General features: G+C 37.2%; 1 protein-coding gene across 1 annotated transcript in view; it reads left to right on the forward strand.

Annotated features, from left to right (window-relative positions):
- The window catches only part of TBCD (tubulin folding cofactor D), a 275,953-nt gene that overhangs the window by 118,191 nt on the left and 142,724 nt on the right, over positions 1–15,038 (forward strand). The window contains exon 14 of the mRNA XM_060253390.1: positions 1,037–1,193. Within this exon, the coding sequence (XP_060109373.1) occupies positions 1,037–1,193 (157 nt within the window). The remainder of the gene's footprint in view (positions 1–1,036; positions 1,194–15,038) is intronic.

The raw sequence follows: 15,038 nt of genomic DNA on the forward strand, positions 1-15,038 counted from the left end.
AGAGAACTTTTTTCAAATCAAATACTTGCACTTTTAGCTGTCAGCCGTTTGCACCCTTTCACCATGGGTGATGGTGGAACAAAGCAGGTAGTCTGCAATGTTTTCAAATCAGTTACTTCGGGTTTTAGTCATCAGCAATTTGTATCCTTTCACCATGGCAGTCAAGGTCAAACAGTCCTGAGTGTCTCAGAGTCTTATTTTCTATTATTTATAACTGTTCAATAACAAGTAATCCTCTAAAGTAAATATAAGAACAGTCTCACAGCAGATTTATCTTTACAGCCAAAAACTTTTACACATGAGCACTTTAATCAAAAATAAAATTAAAGATTACAGATTAGGAGTGGGAAAATTGATTCCTCATCCATTCAGCATTCATCATTCTTAGACTTTTTTGCCAGAGTTGTTATTTCAAAAAATTCTTTAAAGGTTTTTATAATCCCAGGAAATAGGTTACCTTAGCAGAGATTGTCTCTTTTGTCTTCAAGAAAATATCTCTTTAGCTATAGATAATTTCGTCCATAAATCTTACGAAGCGGAGGCGGTTAGGCTTTAGTCTTATCAGGATTCCAAACACATCCAGGAGAAAAGTTGTAAATTCCAAGACCTCAGATCACTCAACTGAAGAGGTGTCTGTAAAGCCTCCGCTTCAACAGAAAATACCCAAGGAAGCAACCTAAAGAGGTATGTGTGGTGTATCTCTTTTGTCTCCCTTTTAATCTAGGGAGATTTTGCTGGTTTGAGAGCCCTGCTTGATGGTAATTAGTTGTGTTGTGTCTTCACTCCCTGTGAAGACATCAGCCTGCCATTACATCTCCCCAGAAGCCACAAAGTTATTTTTCTATAAAGCTACCTTTTTCTTTCATTATGCTGTTTCTGATACAGGAAAGGAGCAAACATAGTACTGTGGTTGAAACTGTTCCCATTTTCCTCAAGTAATTAACAACTGTGCAAATTTTTAACTAATTGTCTACATTCTTCATTTACCAAAGTTTTCACATCCTGCTCATATTTCCTGTTTTAAAATTCTCCACAGTTGTTCCTGTGATTTTAAAAGGACTGACCTATGATGAAAAGCGAGGTGCCTGCAGTGTTGGTTCCAACATCAGGGATGCTGCTTGCTATGTTTGCTGGGCTTTCGCTCGTGCCTATGACCCATTAGCATTGAGGCCATTTGTTAATCAGATTTCAAGGTAAGTTCTTACAGTGAGACATTATTTTAAAATTATTATTATTATGACAAGGATGTGTTTCAGAAAATGAGCACATGGAATAAAATTACATTTTTGTAATTGGTGCAAATAAAAAGACTATTCATGGGGGGGGGGGGGGGAATCCATCCTTTAAAATAATAAGGTAGAGCATTTTTTTAGAAATTGAACCTGTTATTAATGATGGATCACAGCATACTCTAGAAAAGCATTTTTTATTCTTGTTGTGCCTGTACAGTTCTACATTGAGAACTGAATATTAACAGAGTATATCTGAGCATGGACCACTTTTATTCCTTCCTCGTTATTGGATTTTTGACTGCAGTGTCATCATGTGCATAGGGAAGGGGGATGATACCTAAATCCTAGCTGTCTTTTTGCCACTGTGGGGCATTGGAGGTTGTCTCCTGTGCTTTTAGTCAACATGATTAAATTAAAAACTTGGAACGGCTGACTCATCACAAAGGGCTCTTTTTAAAATATATTCCCTCTGAGTGATTAAAAACAGCACAGCTGGATGATCACTCTGGTGCCTTCTTTCTGTGGGCAAGTTCTAAGATGTTTCCAAGTGTTTGATGTGTAAGCAATTTACACCAGAAGCCTGGCATGATGCGTTATCTTTCTTTTTTTTAAAGGGGGGGGGCAGTCCTTGCAGTGAGCAATAGAGTGTGCTGAAAATAAATGAGGGTAACAGAAGTATTTGAAAGGCAATCAAGAGCAGTGTCAGTTCTTAGGATGGAGCCAAAGGATGTGGTTTATGAACTGAGTAATCTATCCTATCCCGTTGTTGGTTTAAGGAGAATTGCATCACTGTAGTCAATCCTAAAAGATGATGCTGTTAAAGTGATGGACACATTATGTCAACAAATTTGGAAAACGCAACAGTGGCCACAGGATTGGAAAAGGTCAGTTTATATTCCAATCCCAAAGAAGGGTAATGCCAAAGAATGTTCAAACTATCGCACCATTGTACTCATTTCGCATGCTAGGTAGGTCATGTTAAAGATCCTATAAGCTAGGCTTCAGCAGTATGTAGATCGGGAACTACCAGAAATTCAAGCTGGGTTTCGGAGAGGTAGAGGAACTAGAGATCAAATTGCCAACATTGGCTGGATTATGGAGAAAGCACGGGAGTATCAGAAAAAATGTCTATTTCTGTTTCATTGACTACGCTAAAGTCTTTCATTGTGTGGATCACAACAAACTGTGGCAAGTCCATAAAGAGATGGGAGTACCAGACCACCTCACATGTCTCCTGAGAAACCTGTATAAGGGTCAAGAAGCAACTGTCAGAACGGGATGTGGAACAACTGATTGGTTTAGAATAGAAAAAGGAGTTCAACAAGGATGTATATTGTCACCCTGCTTATTTAATTTATATGCAGAATAGATCATGCGGAATGCTGGCCTGGATGAAGCACAAGCCGGAATTAAGATTGCTGGGAAAAACATCAACAACCTCAGATATGCAGATGATACCACTCTAATGGCAAAAAGTGAGGAGGACCTAAAGAACTTGTTGTGGGTGAAAGAGGAGAGCACAAAAGTAGGCTTGAAACTGGGGATTTCTGGGAAAATAGCGCAGTGATGTGGAGGGCTTGACTGAGGGCTATTGGAAAGCACCTTTGATTACAAGCCTTAGAGGGGACCTCTTTCGTGATGACACTCTGTAGCAAAGGGAGTTGGCAGGAACTTTGGAGGGGAAGCGGGTGTTTATGAGGTGTGTAATAGAGACGTGGAAAACTAAAATGGCTTATTGAGAAAGTCTGGAACTGAGATACAGGGGCTTCTGAAAAGAAGGAGGAGGAAGAAGGAAGAACTAGATACAGTGGACTGAGACACTCTAGAAACAGAACTCGTTGTTGTGTGGAGGAAGTAAAACTGCTAATACCTAAATGAAAGTGAATGCAGATTGGAACTTAATATATGTAATGCGTGTGACGGAGATGACAGAAACGAAGTCATGAATGTAATAATTTAAATTGAACTGGGATAAAATTGATAATTGGTAATATTTTAAATTAACGTAATTGGTGATATTTTAAAAATTATAAGAACTAGTTAATTGTAATTAATTGTAGAAGTAATGATATGAATAACTGATTAACTGAGCTAATGAACTTAATTTGAGTGAATGATTTTAATTAATTAAAGTGATTAAGAATATTTAGAGTGTAATGAATTATAAGAAAGGCGTGAATGTGTAAATATGCCAATGAAGTAAATAAGAATTAAATTTGATAAGAGAGCATTAAGGACCATATAGAGGGTTATATGTAGATAATAGAAGCAAGTGCCTTCAGGAGAGTTCTACATTTTAAGTGTAATCTAAGCAATCTTCAACCTCTGTGAAGGTAGTAAGGTGAAAAAGGGAAAGAAATATGGAAACTAAGATAAAAAAAGCTGGGGCAGGGTACCTCACCAAGTGTGAGCAAGCCAGTGGCAGCAGCATTAAACTAGGATGCTATTGAGAAACTGCAGAACATAATGATGACAGGTTTTAAACAAAAGAGGCGTTAAGAAGATTAAGCTTGAACTGAAAGAAGAAATAAGAAAGACTAATGATAAAGTTGATGAATTTCAGAGACGACTCCTACTCAATAATCACAAGTTAAACACACAAGTTATCAACTAAAGTTGATGCATTGGATGATAAAATGATAGCTATGTCTGCCACAATGCAAGAATATAAGACTAAATGTTCAGAATTGAGGATAGAACTGCTAAACTAGAAATGGACAAAGCTGCGTATATTCTGAGGTTCCAGAATCTTCCAGAAGAGAAGGGGGAAGATATATATAGGAAAATCAATGATCTCTTGACATTAGGTGAAGAAGAGGCAGTAAAAGATATTAAGCAGGAGATAGAATGGGTTAAAAGGGTTGCCTCAGCCTACACAAAGAAATAGAATTTACCAAGAGAAGTACATGTTAAATTCATGAAAGACTCGACTTGTGAGATGATTTTGAGGGCTACTAGAGAAGTTGGCCTAATGTGGAAAGATAACAAAATAAAAATCTTAAAAAGAAATACCCTAGAGTATATGACAGAGAAGTGGCTATAAGAAATTGACAACATGGCTGTTCGAAAAGGCTATCCAGTTTAGATGGCTAGTACCAGAAGGTATCTTCTTCACATTTCAAGGTAAAAGATTTAACATAACATCAGTGTTTAAAGTACAAGAATTTTTGAATAGATACGTAGAAGACGACGGTCAAGAATCAGATTCGGAGGAAGAGGAAAGAGGAGAAGATGATGAAGAAGGAAATAAACATAGAGATGGAAAAGAAGTTTTAAAAAGAAAAAAAAGATTGAAAATGAAAACAAGATCGCAAACACAAAAAGAGCAAGACAAAATAGCAGATAGTAATATACTAAAGGAATAATGGGCAAGGTAGGACTACAAATAACTATGATAAATGTTAATTGATTAAATGCACCACAAAAAAGAAAGAAAATCTTCCTACAATTAAAAAAATTATGGACTGATAAAATATGTCTGCACGAGACACACATTACTAAAAAAGATGTGAAATATCTTCAAAACAAAAAGCTCGACAAACTATATATGTATCAGCAGATCAAAAGAAACAGAGAGGGGTTACAATTTATATCAAAGACCAGATTGAATCTAGACTGTTATATGCAGCAGACAATGGCAGAGTATTGTTGACTGAAATAATACATAATGGGAAAAAATATTGCTAGGAAATATATATGCTCCGAATGAAAAGCAAGAAGAATTCTATAAGGCTATTCATTACAGAATTACCGAGTTTGACTACCAAGAGCACTGTATTATAGGCAATTTCAACGCAGTCTTTGATGCTGACATAGACAAGAAATTTGGAAAAAAGATTAAAAAGAAATGTCATAGTCAACCGCCTAGAACTTTTCTTAAGATGACAGATGAATTAAGTCTAATAGATGCCTGGAGAACGAAAAATCTTAGAACCAACGATTTCACTTACTATTCTGAGGTACATGATTCGTGGTCCAGGATAGATATGTGCAGGATCTCAACCTCCCTATCCCCTCTATTAGAAGAAGCTGTCATACTGCCGAAGACATTTGAACACCACAACCCATTGCAGATTACATTTTCAAGTCTTGTAAAAAGCGCTCGATGGACTTTGAATCTCCAGATTCTAAAGGAAGAAGCATTCTTGAAAGAAGCCAAAAAGGAAATTAAAATGTTCTTTGAACAGAATTTGGAAAAAGATACAGCAATCCAAACGATATGGAACACTTTTAAGGCTTTTTTTAGGGAAATTGCAATTCAATGTTCCTTGAGGAGGAAGAGAGATAGAATGAAAACTTATAATCAACTTGTAGGAAAATTGCATATACAAGAGAAAATGCAAAAAGAGAAAAATACCGAAGAAATTAAAATGAAAATCCAGAGTATACAACATCAGATTAATTTATTGTTAAATGAAGAACTGGAGAAAAAATTAAAATGGGCTAAACAAAATTTTTTTGAAAATGCCAACAAAGTTAACAGATGGCTGGTTTACAGATTAAGGAAGGAGAGGAAGAAGAAGGACCCTGAAAAATGAAACTCTGGAGGAGGTCTCACAAAGAAAACAAATAGAAGAGATTATTAGAAATTCGTATGAAAAGCTGTATAAAACCCAGGAAAAATTGGAAATACAACAAGAACAACATATAAATCAGGTCAAAATAATAAAAATATCGAGAGAACAACAAAAAATCTTAGACGGCCCTATAACAGTAAAAGAGATTGTGGACATAAGAATTCAAAAAAACAATAAAACTCCAGGCTCCAGACGGTTTACCAGCGGAATTCTTTAAATGTTTTGAAGAAGTGATATTACTCCCATATAAGAGAGTTATAGAGGGTATAAAGCAAACATCAAAGGTACCAGACTCTTGGAATGAAGTATTGATTTCCTTGATACACAAAGAGGGATCCGACTCAATGGACATAAAGAATTACAGGCCTATATCACTTTTAAACTCAGATTATAAAATAATTCGCTGCCATTTTGGCGCAAAGAATTAAGAAAGTCATTCCAGACGTAATACATGAAGATCAATCTGGTTTTATCCCAAAAAGACAGATGAGACAAAATATAAGAAATATCTTAAATATTTTGAAATTTTACCGAGAACATCCAGATAAGCAAATGGCCTGTGTCATGTTGGATGCAGAAAAAGCATTTGACAATGTAAACTGGGAATTCATGTTAAAATGCCTAGAAGATATTGGTTGTGGAGAATTCTTTAGATGCTTGGTTTAAGCCATTTATTCTTATCAGAAAGCCAGAATTAATGTTAATGGAGAACCATCACACTTAATTTCTATTGAACAAGGTACAAGGCAAGGATGTACTCTTTCGCCATTATTGTTTGTTTTAATGTTGGAATATCTGATTGATCCTATTTGAAAAGATCAGGAAATAAGAGGAACAAAGATTAAAGGAGAAAATTTTAAAGTCCAGGCATTTGCTGATGCCTTGATGTTCATACTAGAGAAACCAATTAACTCAATTGGTAAGTTAAAAGAAAGGCTGAAACAGTTTGGTGAAGTAGCAGGTTTTAAAGTGAATTACCAAAAAACGAAGTTTTTAGCAAAAAATATGTCAAAGAACAAATTATGGAATTAGAGAATAAATCTGGCTTTGGATATGAAAAAAGGGTAAAATACCTGGGAATTCATTTAACAGCCAAATTGAAAATCCTGAAAAATGACAACTATGGTAAGATTTTGAAAGAAATAAAAATAGACTTAGAGAAATGGCAAGATTTACAACTCTCACTGTTAGGAAGAATTGCAACAATAAAAATGAATGTCTTACTTAGAATGTTGTTCCTGTTTCAAATGATTCTGATCATGCTACCATCCTTTTTTCAACAGTGAAATAAGATAGTATCTAAATTTATATGGCAAAACAGGAGGTCCAGAATTAAATTGAAAATTTTACAGGACATTAAACAAAGAGGCGGATTTGCATTGCCGGACTGGCAGACATATTATAAACATGTACATTGATGTGGGCAAAAGATTGGATGGAGAATGGATTGGATTGGATTGGAGAATAAAAGGTTATTGATTTTGGAGGGAGCGGATCTTCCTAGAGGCTGGCACTCTTACATCTGGTACCAAATACCTTCAAAAGATAGTTCATTCCTTAGACACGAAATCAGAAAATCTATTTATAGAATTTGGGTGGGAATTAAATCACAAATTTATAAATACACGCCAAAGTGGTTATCACCAGTACACCCAAACCTATTTAAATGGGAAGAAACACATCCCTATTAGATGATAGGGGGAATTTGAAGATAGAGGAAAATGTACAATTAGATTGGTGGACAAAAATGTAAGTAAAATCTAGATATAAATGTGATAAAGAATTTGGATTTGCTAAAAAGATGAATGAATTTGATGCTATAATTTCTGGAACCAATGAGAAACTGATGAAAAAATCTATAATTTTTAATTAGAGATTAGAATGCAGGATGAAATTATTAAAGAAACCATGATAAAATGGATACGAGATATTGGGCACACTATAGAACTCTCAGAGTGGGAGAAGCTATGGAGAGAAAATATAAAGCTTACAAGATCATTTACCTTTAAGGAAAACCTTTACAAAATGGTGTACAGATGGTACACTTCACCAGAGAAATTAACAACGCTGTAACTGCCAGCTCCTTCCTTCAGGTAGGCTACAGCTTGCTATTCTCCCATTGGTGTGATGCACAGAGACAACGAAGAAGATAAACAGGTTGCTTACCTCTAAGTGATTATCTTTGAGTGGTCCTGTGCATTCACACCACCTGCCCTTCCTCTCCTCTGCTTTCAGCTGTTGCAGTCTCTTCTTGGGCTGGATAGCGGTTGGAAGGAACTGTTGAGATCTTCGTGCCTCACCTCCTGAACATGCGTGGAGGAGTCCCTGGGCATGCTCAGAGGCTGGGACACAAAAATCCCTCTATTGGAGCTACATAACACTGATCAGAGCCAGCACAGGTGCCATAGATTCCATAGGTGTGTATGCGCAGAAGAGCACTCAAAGATCATCAGTTACAGGTAAACAACCTGTTTTTCTGGGGCCAGGCCCTTCAACCACAGAATCCTCCACCAAAATACCAGAACTTTTCAGCAACATCACTGGATGTTGTGGGAATGGGAACCAACTGCGAAGGTCCCATTCCCAGGAAGTATCTGCCTGCCAAGTGCAGATAATATGGTACAGTTTACATAGTGCCTGGGATTACTAGAAGTCCCCTAAATTAACCTGAACATGATGCAACGATGAGAACCACATATTCCTCCTCCTCTCTCATCACCTTCATAATGGTGGGACATGTGATAGTCTGACTCAAACTCACATTCAGAAAGGGTGGTTCAGGCTCACATCTGTTGCCACCTGCCCTACTCCCAGGAAGGGTTGGGCATGCACTGACATCTTTTTGCCTGTGGGGGACGTGAATGGGTCTGGGTCTGGAGGACTTCATGATAATGAAGATCTGCCAGCTAGATGCCTTGGCAAGTTGGCATTGGCTTTGCACTGGACTCAAATTGCTGCTGGTGCAAGTGAAAGAGGATGACAGGTGGATAATTGTTGGTGGAGGAACAGTTCCACTCCCAGCTTCCCAAGCACAAGCCTTCCCTGGTCACAGCCCACTTCTCAGTGAAATTTGATGTTGACTGGAATTGTGACACACACACCCCACCACACTGATGGGATTGGCATTTATTCCAGTTGTGTAAATTGAGGGGGATGGGTATGTGGATTGGGTAGTTTGGATGAAAATCAATGCTAAGAGATGGAAGACACTTCCCTTGGGAAGTCAGATGTGACTCCTGTGCTCACCTAGCCTGCAGGACAAATGAAAAGGGGTTGCCAAAAACCCTGGCACACATAACAACCACATGCCCCAGAAGGGTTGTCCATGCCGTGTAGTTGGTCACCTTGCCACCAGCATAGTCAGTCACCTTGCCAGCATGGAGATTCTCTATGGAGCCATGGAACGATGTGTTCCATTTGGTCATCCAACTAATATTAGGCTACAGAACTTCAACATATATTCAGGGTGGTAGTTGACATCACAGAAACTCTTTTATGGCAAATCTGTAAATACCTCTTTGTGCTGAGAAGACTGTGGATCACCAGATACCTTCATTCATTGTTGGTGGAAGTGTCCACATTTTAGTAGTTTTTGGAATTCTATATAGCCTGTCATTAAAAAAAATCGTTTGATGTAAAATTCCTAAGATTCCTGAATCAATATTATTAAACCTTTGGGAGGATATATCTCTTTATAAATCAGGAACAGATTTGGCTATTCTACCTTTGATTGCAACTAAAACTGTAATAGCCCAATTCTGGAAAAAGAAAACAATTCCAACAATAAGACAGTGGTTCCTAAAAGTTTGAGATACAGTTGTATATGATAAAATAGTTACACAAATCTTATTACAGAAAAAACAACAACATGGGAATCATGGTTCATAGTAGAGGAGATACAAACAAACAAACACTGTGATATGCTGGCTAACACATTTAGTAAATCTTTTATCAAGATTCATACAAATCGTTTTTCACATTATAAAGAAGTACAACTTTGCAATATTACAAAATCAAGTCCATCCAGAAGTACAAACTTACACTATTGCAAAGAAAAGTTCATCCAATGAACACCCAGCTATAGGCTCATTTCGTCAAAGTTTTTTGCTTTTGCATCTGTTCAGAGAAGAAGTTAAGGACTGGCTTGCTCCCAATACACGCACTGAATTGTAATAAGGGACTGATAACATTGAAGTATGTGGGAATACTCCTGAGGAAGACTTTGCCGAAATGAGCCTATATCCAGGTGCTCATTGGATGGACTTTTCTTTGTGTTATTGTAAAGTTGTACTTCTGGATGGACTTTTCTTTGCAATATTGTAAAGTTATACATATTCTTTATAATGTGACAAAACTCACATAACTCTTGGCACATGGGCTCTGATCTTACACCTACCTTGATCAATTCTGGACCATGTGGCATACAATAAGACACTGGATGCAATATGTATTTTTATTTTTTTATTTTATTTTATTTATATCCTGCCCTCCCCACCAAAGGCAGGCTCAGGACGGCTCACAGGTTAGGGTGTGCTTACTTTTCTGACCTCTGAAGAAGACCAGTTAAGGTCAAAATGTATCAAGTCAAGTTAAATGGATTCTCATTGTGGTTTTATGATTGTACATAGAACAGAGGCTAATGATGGGCCCCAAATTGGCTTTAGCTTTCTACAATAAATACATGTATGTTGGTTTATGATTTATTTTACAGTTTATTTTTAATGTTTTGCCCTTTAATTGCATATTAACCTTTTAGGTTTCTTACTTCTTTATAATGTGACAAAAGATTTGCATGATTCTTGATAAAAGTTTTATTAAATGCGTTAGCCAGCATATCACAGTGTTTGTTTGTATCTCCTCTACTATGAACCGTGATCCCGTTGGGGTGTGTGTAAATTTCATTATTTCCATCATTTTAGGAGTGTTTTGGGTCATTTTAAGATACCCTTGAGTCAATCCAAAATTGCTGATTTCAGGTTTCATTTCGTCTCAACTATATCAAAATACATATCGCTAGAGGAAAGGTGCATTTGAAAAAGTGCAACTGTCTGATAGGAAATCCTCAGGAACTGCTAGCAGATGACTTTCAACAGTGCCTTGTGCACAGCCAGCTTTTTCACTCAGCCTTTCCAAATTCCACTGTATTGCAGCTCCTGGTCCTTTTGGCTGTTGCTCATGCGGGTCCCTTGACCCCTCCCACTTTGCTCCCCCCCCCTCTCTTCTTTTTTTTCTTTTCTTCCTCTTTTTTAAATAGGAAAGGGAAAAAAACTGGTTAGATTCAAACCAGTTTCACCCTACCAAGAAATCTCCCTTTTAAAAAAATTAGAACCTATTGCTGGCAAGCTCAGATTTACCCACAAAGTTTCAAATCGTCTTATTTCCGGGACCTTTCTGATGGAGTTCTTAAGCAGCTGTATGTTTGATAGTCTTTGGGAACTGTAATAACTTCGTGTGGGAGCTTGATATTTAAGCTCCACTGAGAGTCAGGAATCTGTGCAGCATGAGACACAGTTTCACCTGTATTAGCACACCTTGGTTCTCTATTTCACCAGAAACACAGAGTTACTATATTTTTGAAAATGAACAATTCAGTATAGCAGGACAATTTGCTAGAAATTCATACTGACAGATTATACAACAGAAATTCATCTCTTTGGAAATATGCAAGCTAATGAGCACAAATGTAGAAATGGGCGTAACTGTTTCAGTTTTTACAGTTTTGAAGTCTTATAGGTAGAGCTGTGAAAGCCCTTGAGGGGAGGAGACGCTGGAAAATTAGTTTTTAAAAGCCCTATTCTTCTCCCACTTGGGTTGTTTCACTAAGAATTAAAAATAAAATCTAAGAGAAAAATAGGTAGTCTGGGGGAGTATGAGAAAATTCTTATGAAGTATTTTCTTTGTTGAAATGTGTTTGTTTTTTAAAGAAATTGTTTTATTCAAAGGACTGGATCTACTGTAGTGTTCCTGTAGTGGAAGGATTTCTGCCAATAGAGTTTGACTTTATTACTCACTCCTACTGCTGTAGCCCCAAATGTTCCTAAGATGCTGTTCCTGGGGTTCCTTGCCCCCCAGGAGTGGCATTTCAGAGTACAGTTTGAGGTGTAGTTGGAAAGTGATGGCAAGACAATAACACTCTGTGGATGAAAATTCTCCTGTCAAAATATTCTGGTGGATCAAGTACAACATTATAGTATGAAGATTTCTGTGTAAGGATCTACACCACTGGAGAATAACTTTTATGTATCCTGTAAACATATAAAATATTTTCAAGGTTATATTTATTATTTAAATGTGAATAATTTTGTCTATACTTACGCTACACTATATATGATGATGATATAGTATTGAATGTTTTTGGTGTTATAAAGTCAATATCCAAATATGCTTGTAGTCCTATTGAGACTGGCTCTATCCAAATAGTACATTTTGTTTTGTTTACTACAAAATTTGAGTGTGATATTTTCTACTTTTTCTTCCCACTCTGATGGCAGAAACTGTTCTAAGGTAGAAGAGAGTGCAGCTGTTTGTAGCAATTTTCATAAGTATTTCATAAGTGTGCAAAATAATACAATTTTACATTTTAACTAATTTTGTGTTGAAGCAGTAAAGAAAGTTAGCTGGCTAACTGAACAGTTAACAGTGATTCAACTCCATCAATCTGTTTTCATGTCATCTTTTCCCCCCTGGTTACTCCATGGTCATGAGAAAAGTGTTTGTAGCCCTTTCCATGCCATTGCATGCCTTTTGTTTTCAAAGGAGTTACTTCAGATACATTTGTAGCTTTCTTCCCTCTTGGGAGTCATGCATAGAATATTTGCCTCAACTTGCCATTAGTTTTCTTCCTGTATTTCCAGGGTTATTTGATATTTGCAGTTATATGACAACAATATTATTTAACCCAAGCCTATATTTTTATGATTTCTCAACAATTTTTCAGTAATTGTAACTGATACTAACTTTTGAGTAACTGGATACTGTCGACTAATCAATTAAATAAAATTGTTGCAAAGGGTAAAATTGAGGCTGTTGACATAACTGTTCTAAGATGGCATCATAGCTTCAGAATGCTGGATAAAAGCAGCTTTACTGAAAGCAACATGTATTTAAAAACCAAATGTATCTGAAATAAGATCCCCTAGAAATGAATTAGAGATGCTCAGTATTGTGAGACTGAAATCTGAATTCACGTTTTTGCATCTACGAAGACAGAGGAAGTCCATATGTCTTCCAAGCAGACCGAGTACATTTCTGTTTGCTTCATGCTCACTTACCCTCTCCCCACGAAGTAGCCGGCATTCAGCAGTTTGGATAAAATTATTATTTGCCATCTGTTCTTAAATGTTTAAATGTCCTGAAATGTATTTTGATTATGTTTTATTGTAAATGTTTTAATAGTACTGCAAATTGCCCAGAGCCCTGCAGTAGCAGGGATGGGACAATCCACACATTTACGAAATCCTCCTCCTCCACTTATTAAGCTGATTGAGACTTGGCTACCACATAGCTGCTATTATCAGTGAATCCACTGAGACCAGACAAGCTACAAAATCCATGAATGGTTTTGACAAGCTTTTGGTGACAACTGGCAACTGATATGGTGCCCACATTGGTAGAGCCTGTGGTTTTGCAGCTCCGCACATTGTCCACCTCCTGATCAGCCTGGCTGCTGCAGCTCTTCTGAGGCAAGCAACAGTTACCTCAGCCATCCATGAGGCTGCCCAACTGCCACAGCTCTGCAGTTGTGGGTGGCCACTGTAGGCAGGTGCACATGTACTGGAAGGGGTGTTTGTGACAGCAGAGGCATTGGTTGCCATCAGTGCTCAGAGAGAATTTACAGGTATGTGATTAGTGGGAAAAGTGACAGATGCAAACCCCGCAATATAGATCTTATTAAAGGGAAAGCATTGTTGCCACTGATATGGAAACACTGTTCTTACCCACAGAATAAATTGTTATCATCCCTGCTTGGGAAATTTATTCATGGAATGTTTAGTGTCTCATCAAGTTTGAAACAGCAAATCACTTAAAAGTCTTGATCAAATTGATGGAGACCTCCATAGCAGAAGAAATCTAATACAGCTGGCATTTAAAAGGCAGGATATAGTTGCTTCACTAGTAAGAAAACAAAGGAATTAATATTTATATCAGGATATATAAAACTGTTATCACCAGAGGGCCTGTGGGATTCTAAGTCTAAAGAGGGAGAAGATACAATTTCTCTTGTGAGTTTTAATTCCATTTAGTTTTAATCTACCTTGCTGTAACAAGGATTTTACTGAGCTGTGCTTCTGACATCTTCTGAACTTTGGGACATGGTTATTTGTTTACTCAATTAAACCTGGAGGTCAGATAGCTCCAGTTCTTCTTTTTCAAGAAATCTATGGTTTTCTGAAACACTTTCATAAAATGCTGAGGTACTGTTGCAGCTTTTATTTATTATACAAAAAAACCAGGGAAGCTAACTTCTGACAAATAGGTTTCCTATTAAAATTTATTTGTACAGAACAAAGCCCACTCTTGGCATGCATCAAACGAGCAAATGCACATTCTATTGCAGCTACTCAGTATTGAGGCCTGCAGGACTGATGAGAATTCTGCTGACTTTAAAACTTAAAGGAAGTTCAAAGAAGGTATTAAACTACAGTCATTTTGTTTGCGCTTAGTGTGGGGTCTTCTCTAGATTTGCAGAAGGAAGACTGTAGACAGTTGCTGTTAAGCTAACTATATACAAGGTTTATTTACAATATTTATACAGACTGACAAAGTGCTCCGCCAACACATCCACAATACACACGCTGCACGTAGAACAAGTCTACAGTACATTTATACAATTCAGTACCCAATCAGCTTAGTGCTGAGTCACTAAGCACTACCCCATTACATCATCTTGGCTGATGTGACCTGGAGCAATGCCAGCTTGTTCAGCTGTCATTTAGATCTCGCTGTGGTCTGTAGACTGGATATACTGACACATTTCTCTTCTAATGAGTTTTTAATTCTAAAGCCCAGTGGCTCTTTAAGCGATCTCCTCCACTATGAGCAAGTATTCTTGTTTTGTCTTCCTTCCCCATGATGAGTAATTTCTGTGTGAAGGTGGACACTGGTATTCTGTGTGACTTCTTAAATGTTTAAGTACTGAGCTGCTGTGACAATTACTGGAAGATAAGTTTGCCAGACCTTATTGAATCATAGTTCCAGTGTAGGGTATGCTGGAAATGTATATTCTTCC

The sequence above is a fragment of the Heteronotia binoei genome, chromosome 13, assembly GCF_032191835.1.
Source record: "Heteronotia binoei isolate CCM8104 ecotype False Entrance Well chromosome 13, APGP_CSIRO_Hbin_v1, whole genome shotgun sequence".
Taxonomy (NCBI): Eukaryota; Metazoa; Chordata; class Lepidosauria; order Squamata; family Gekkonidae; genus Heteronotia; species Heteronotia binoei.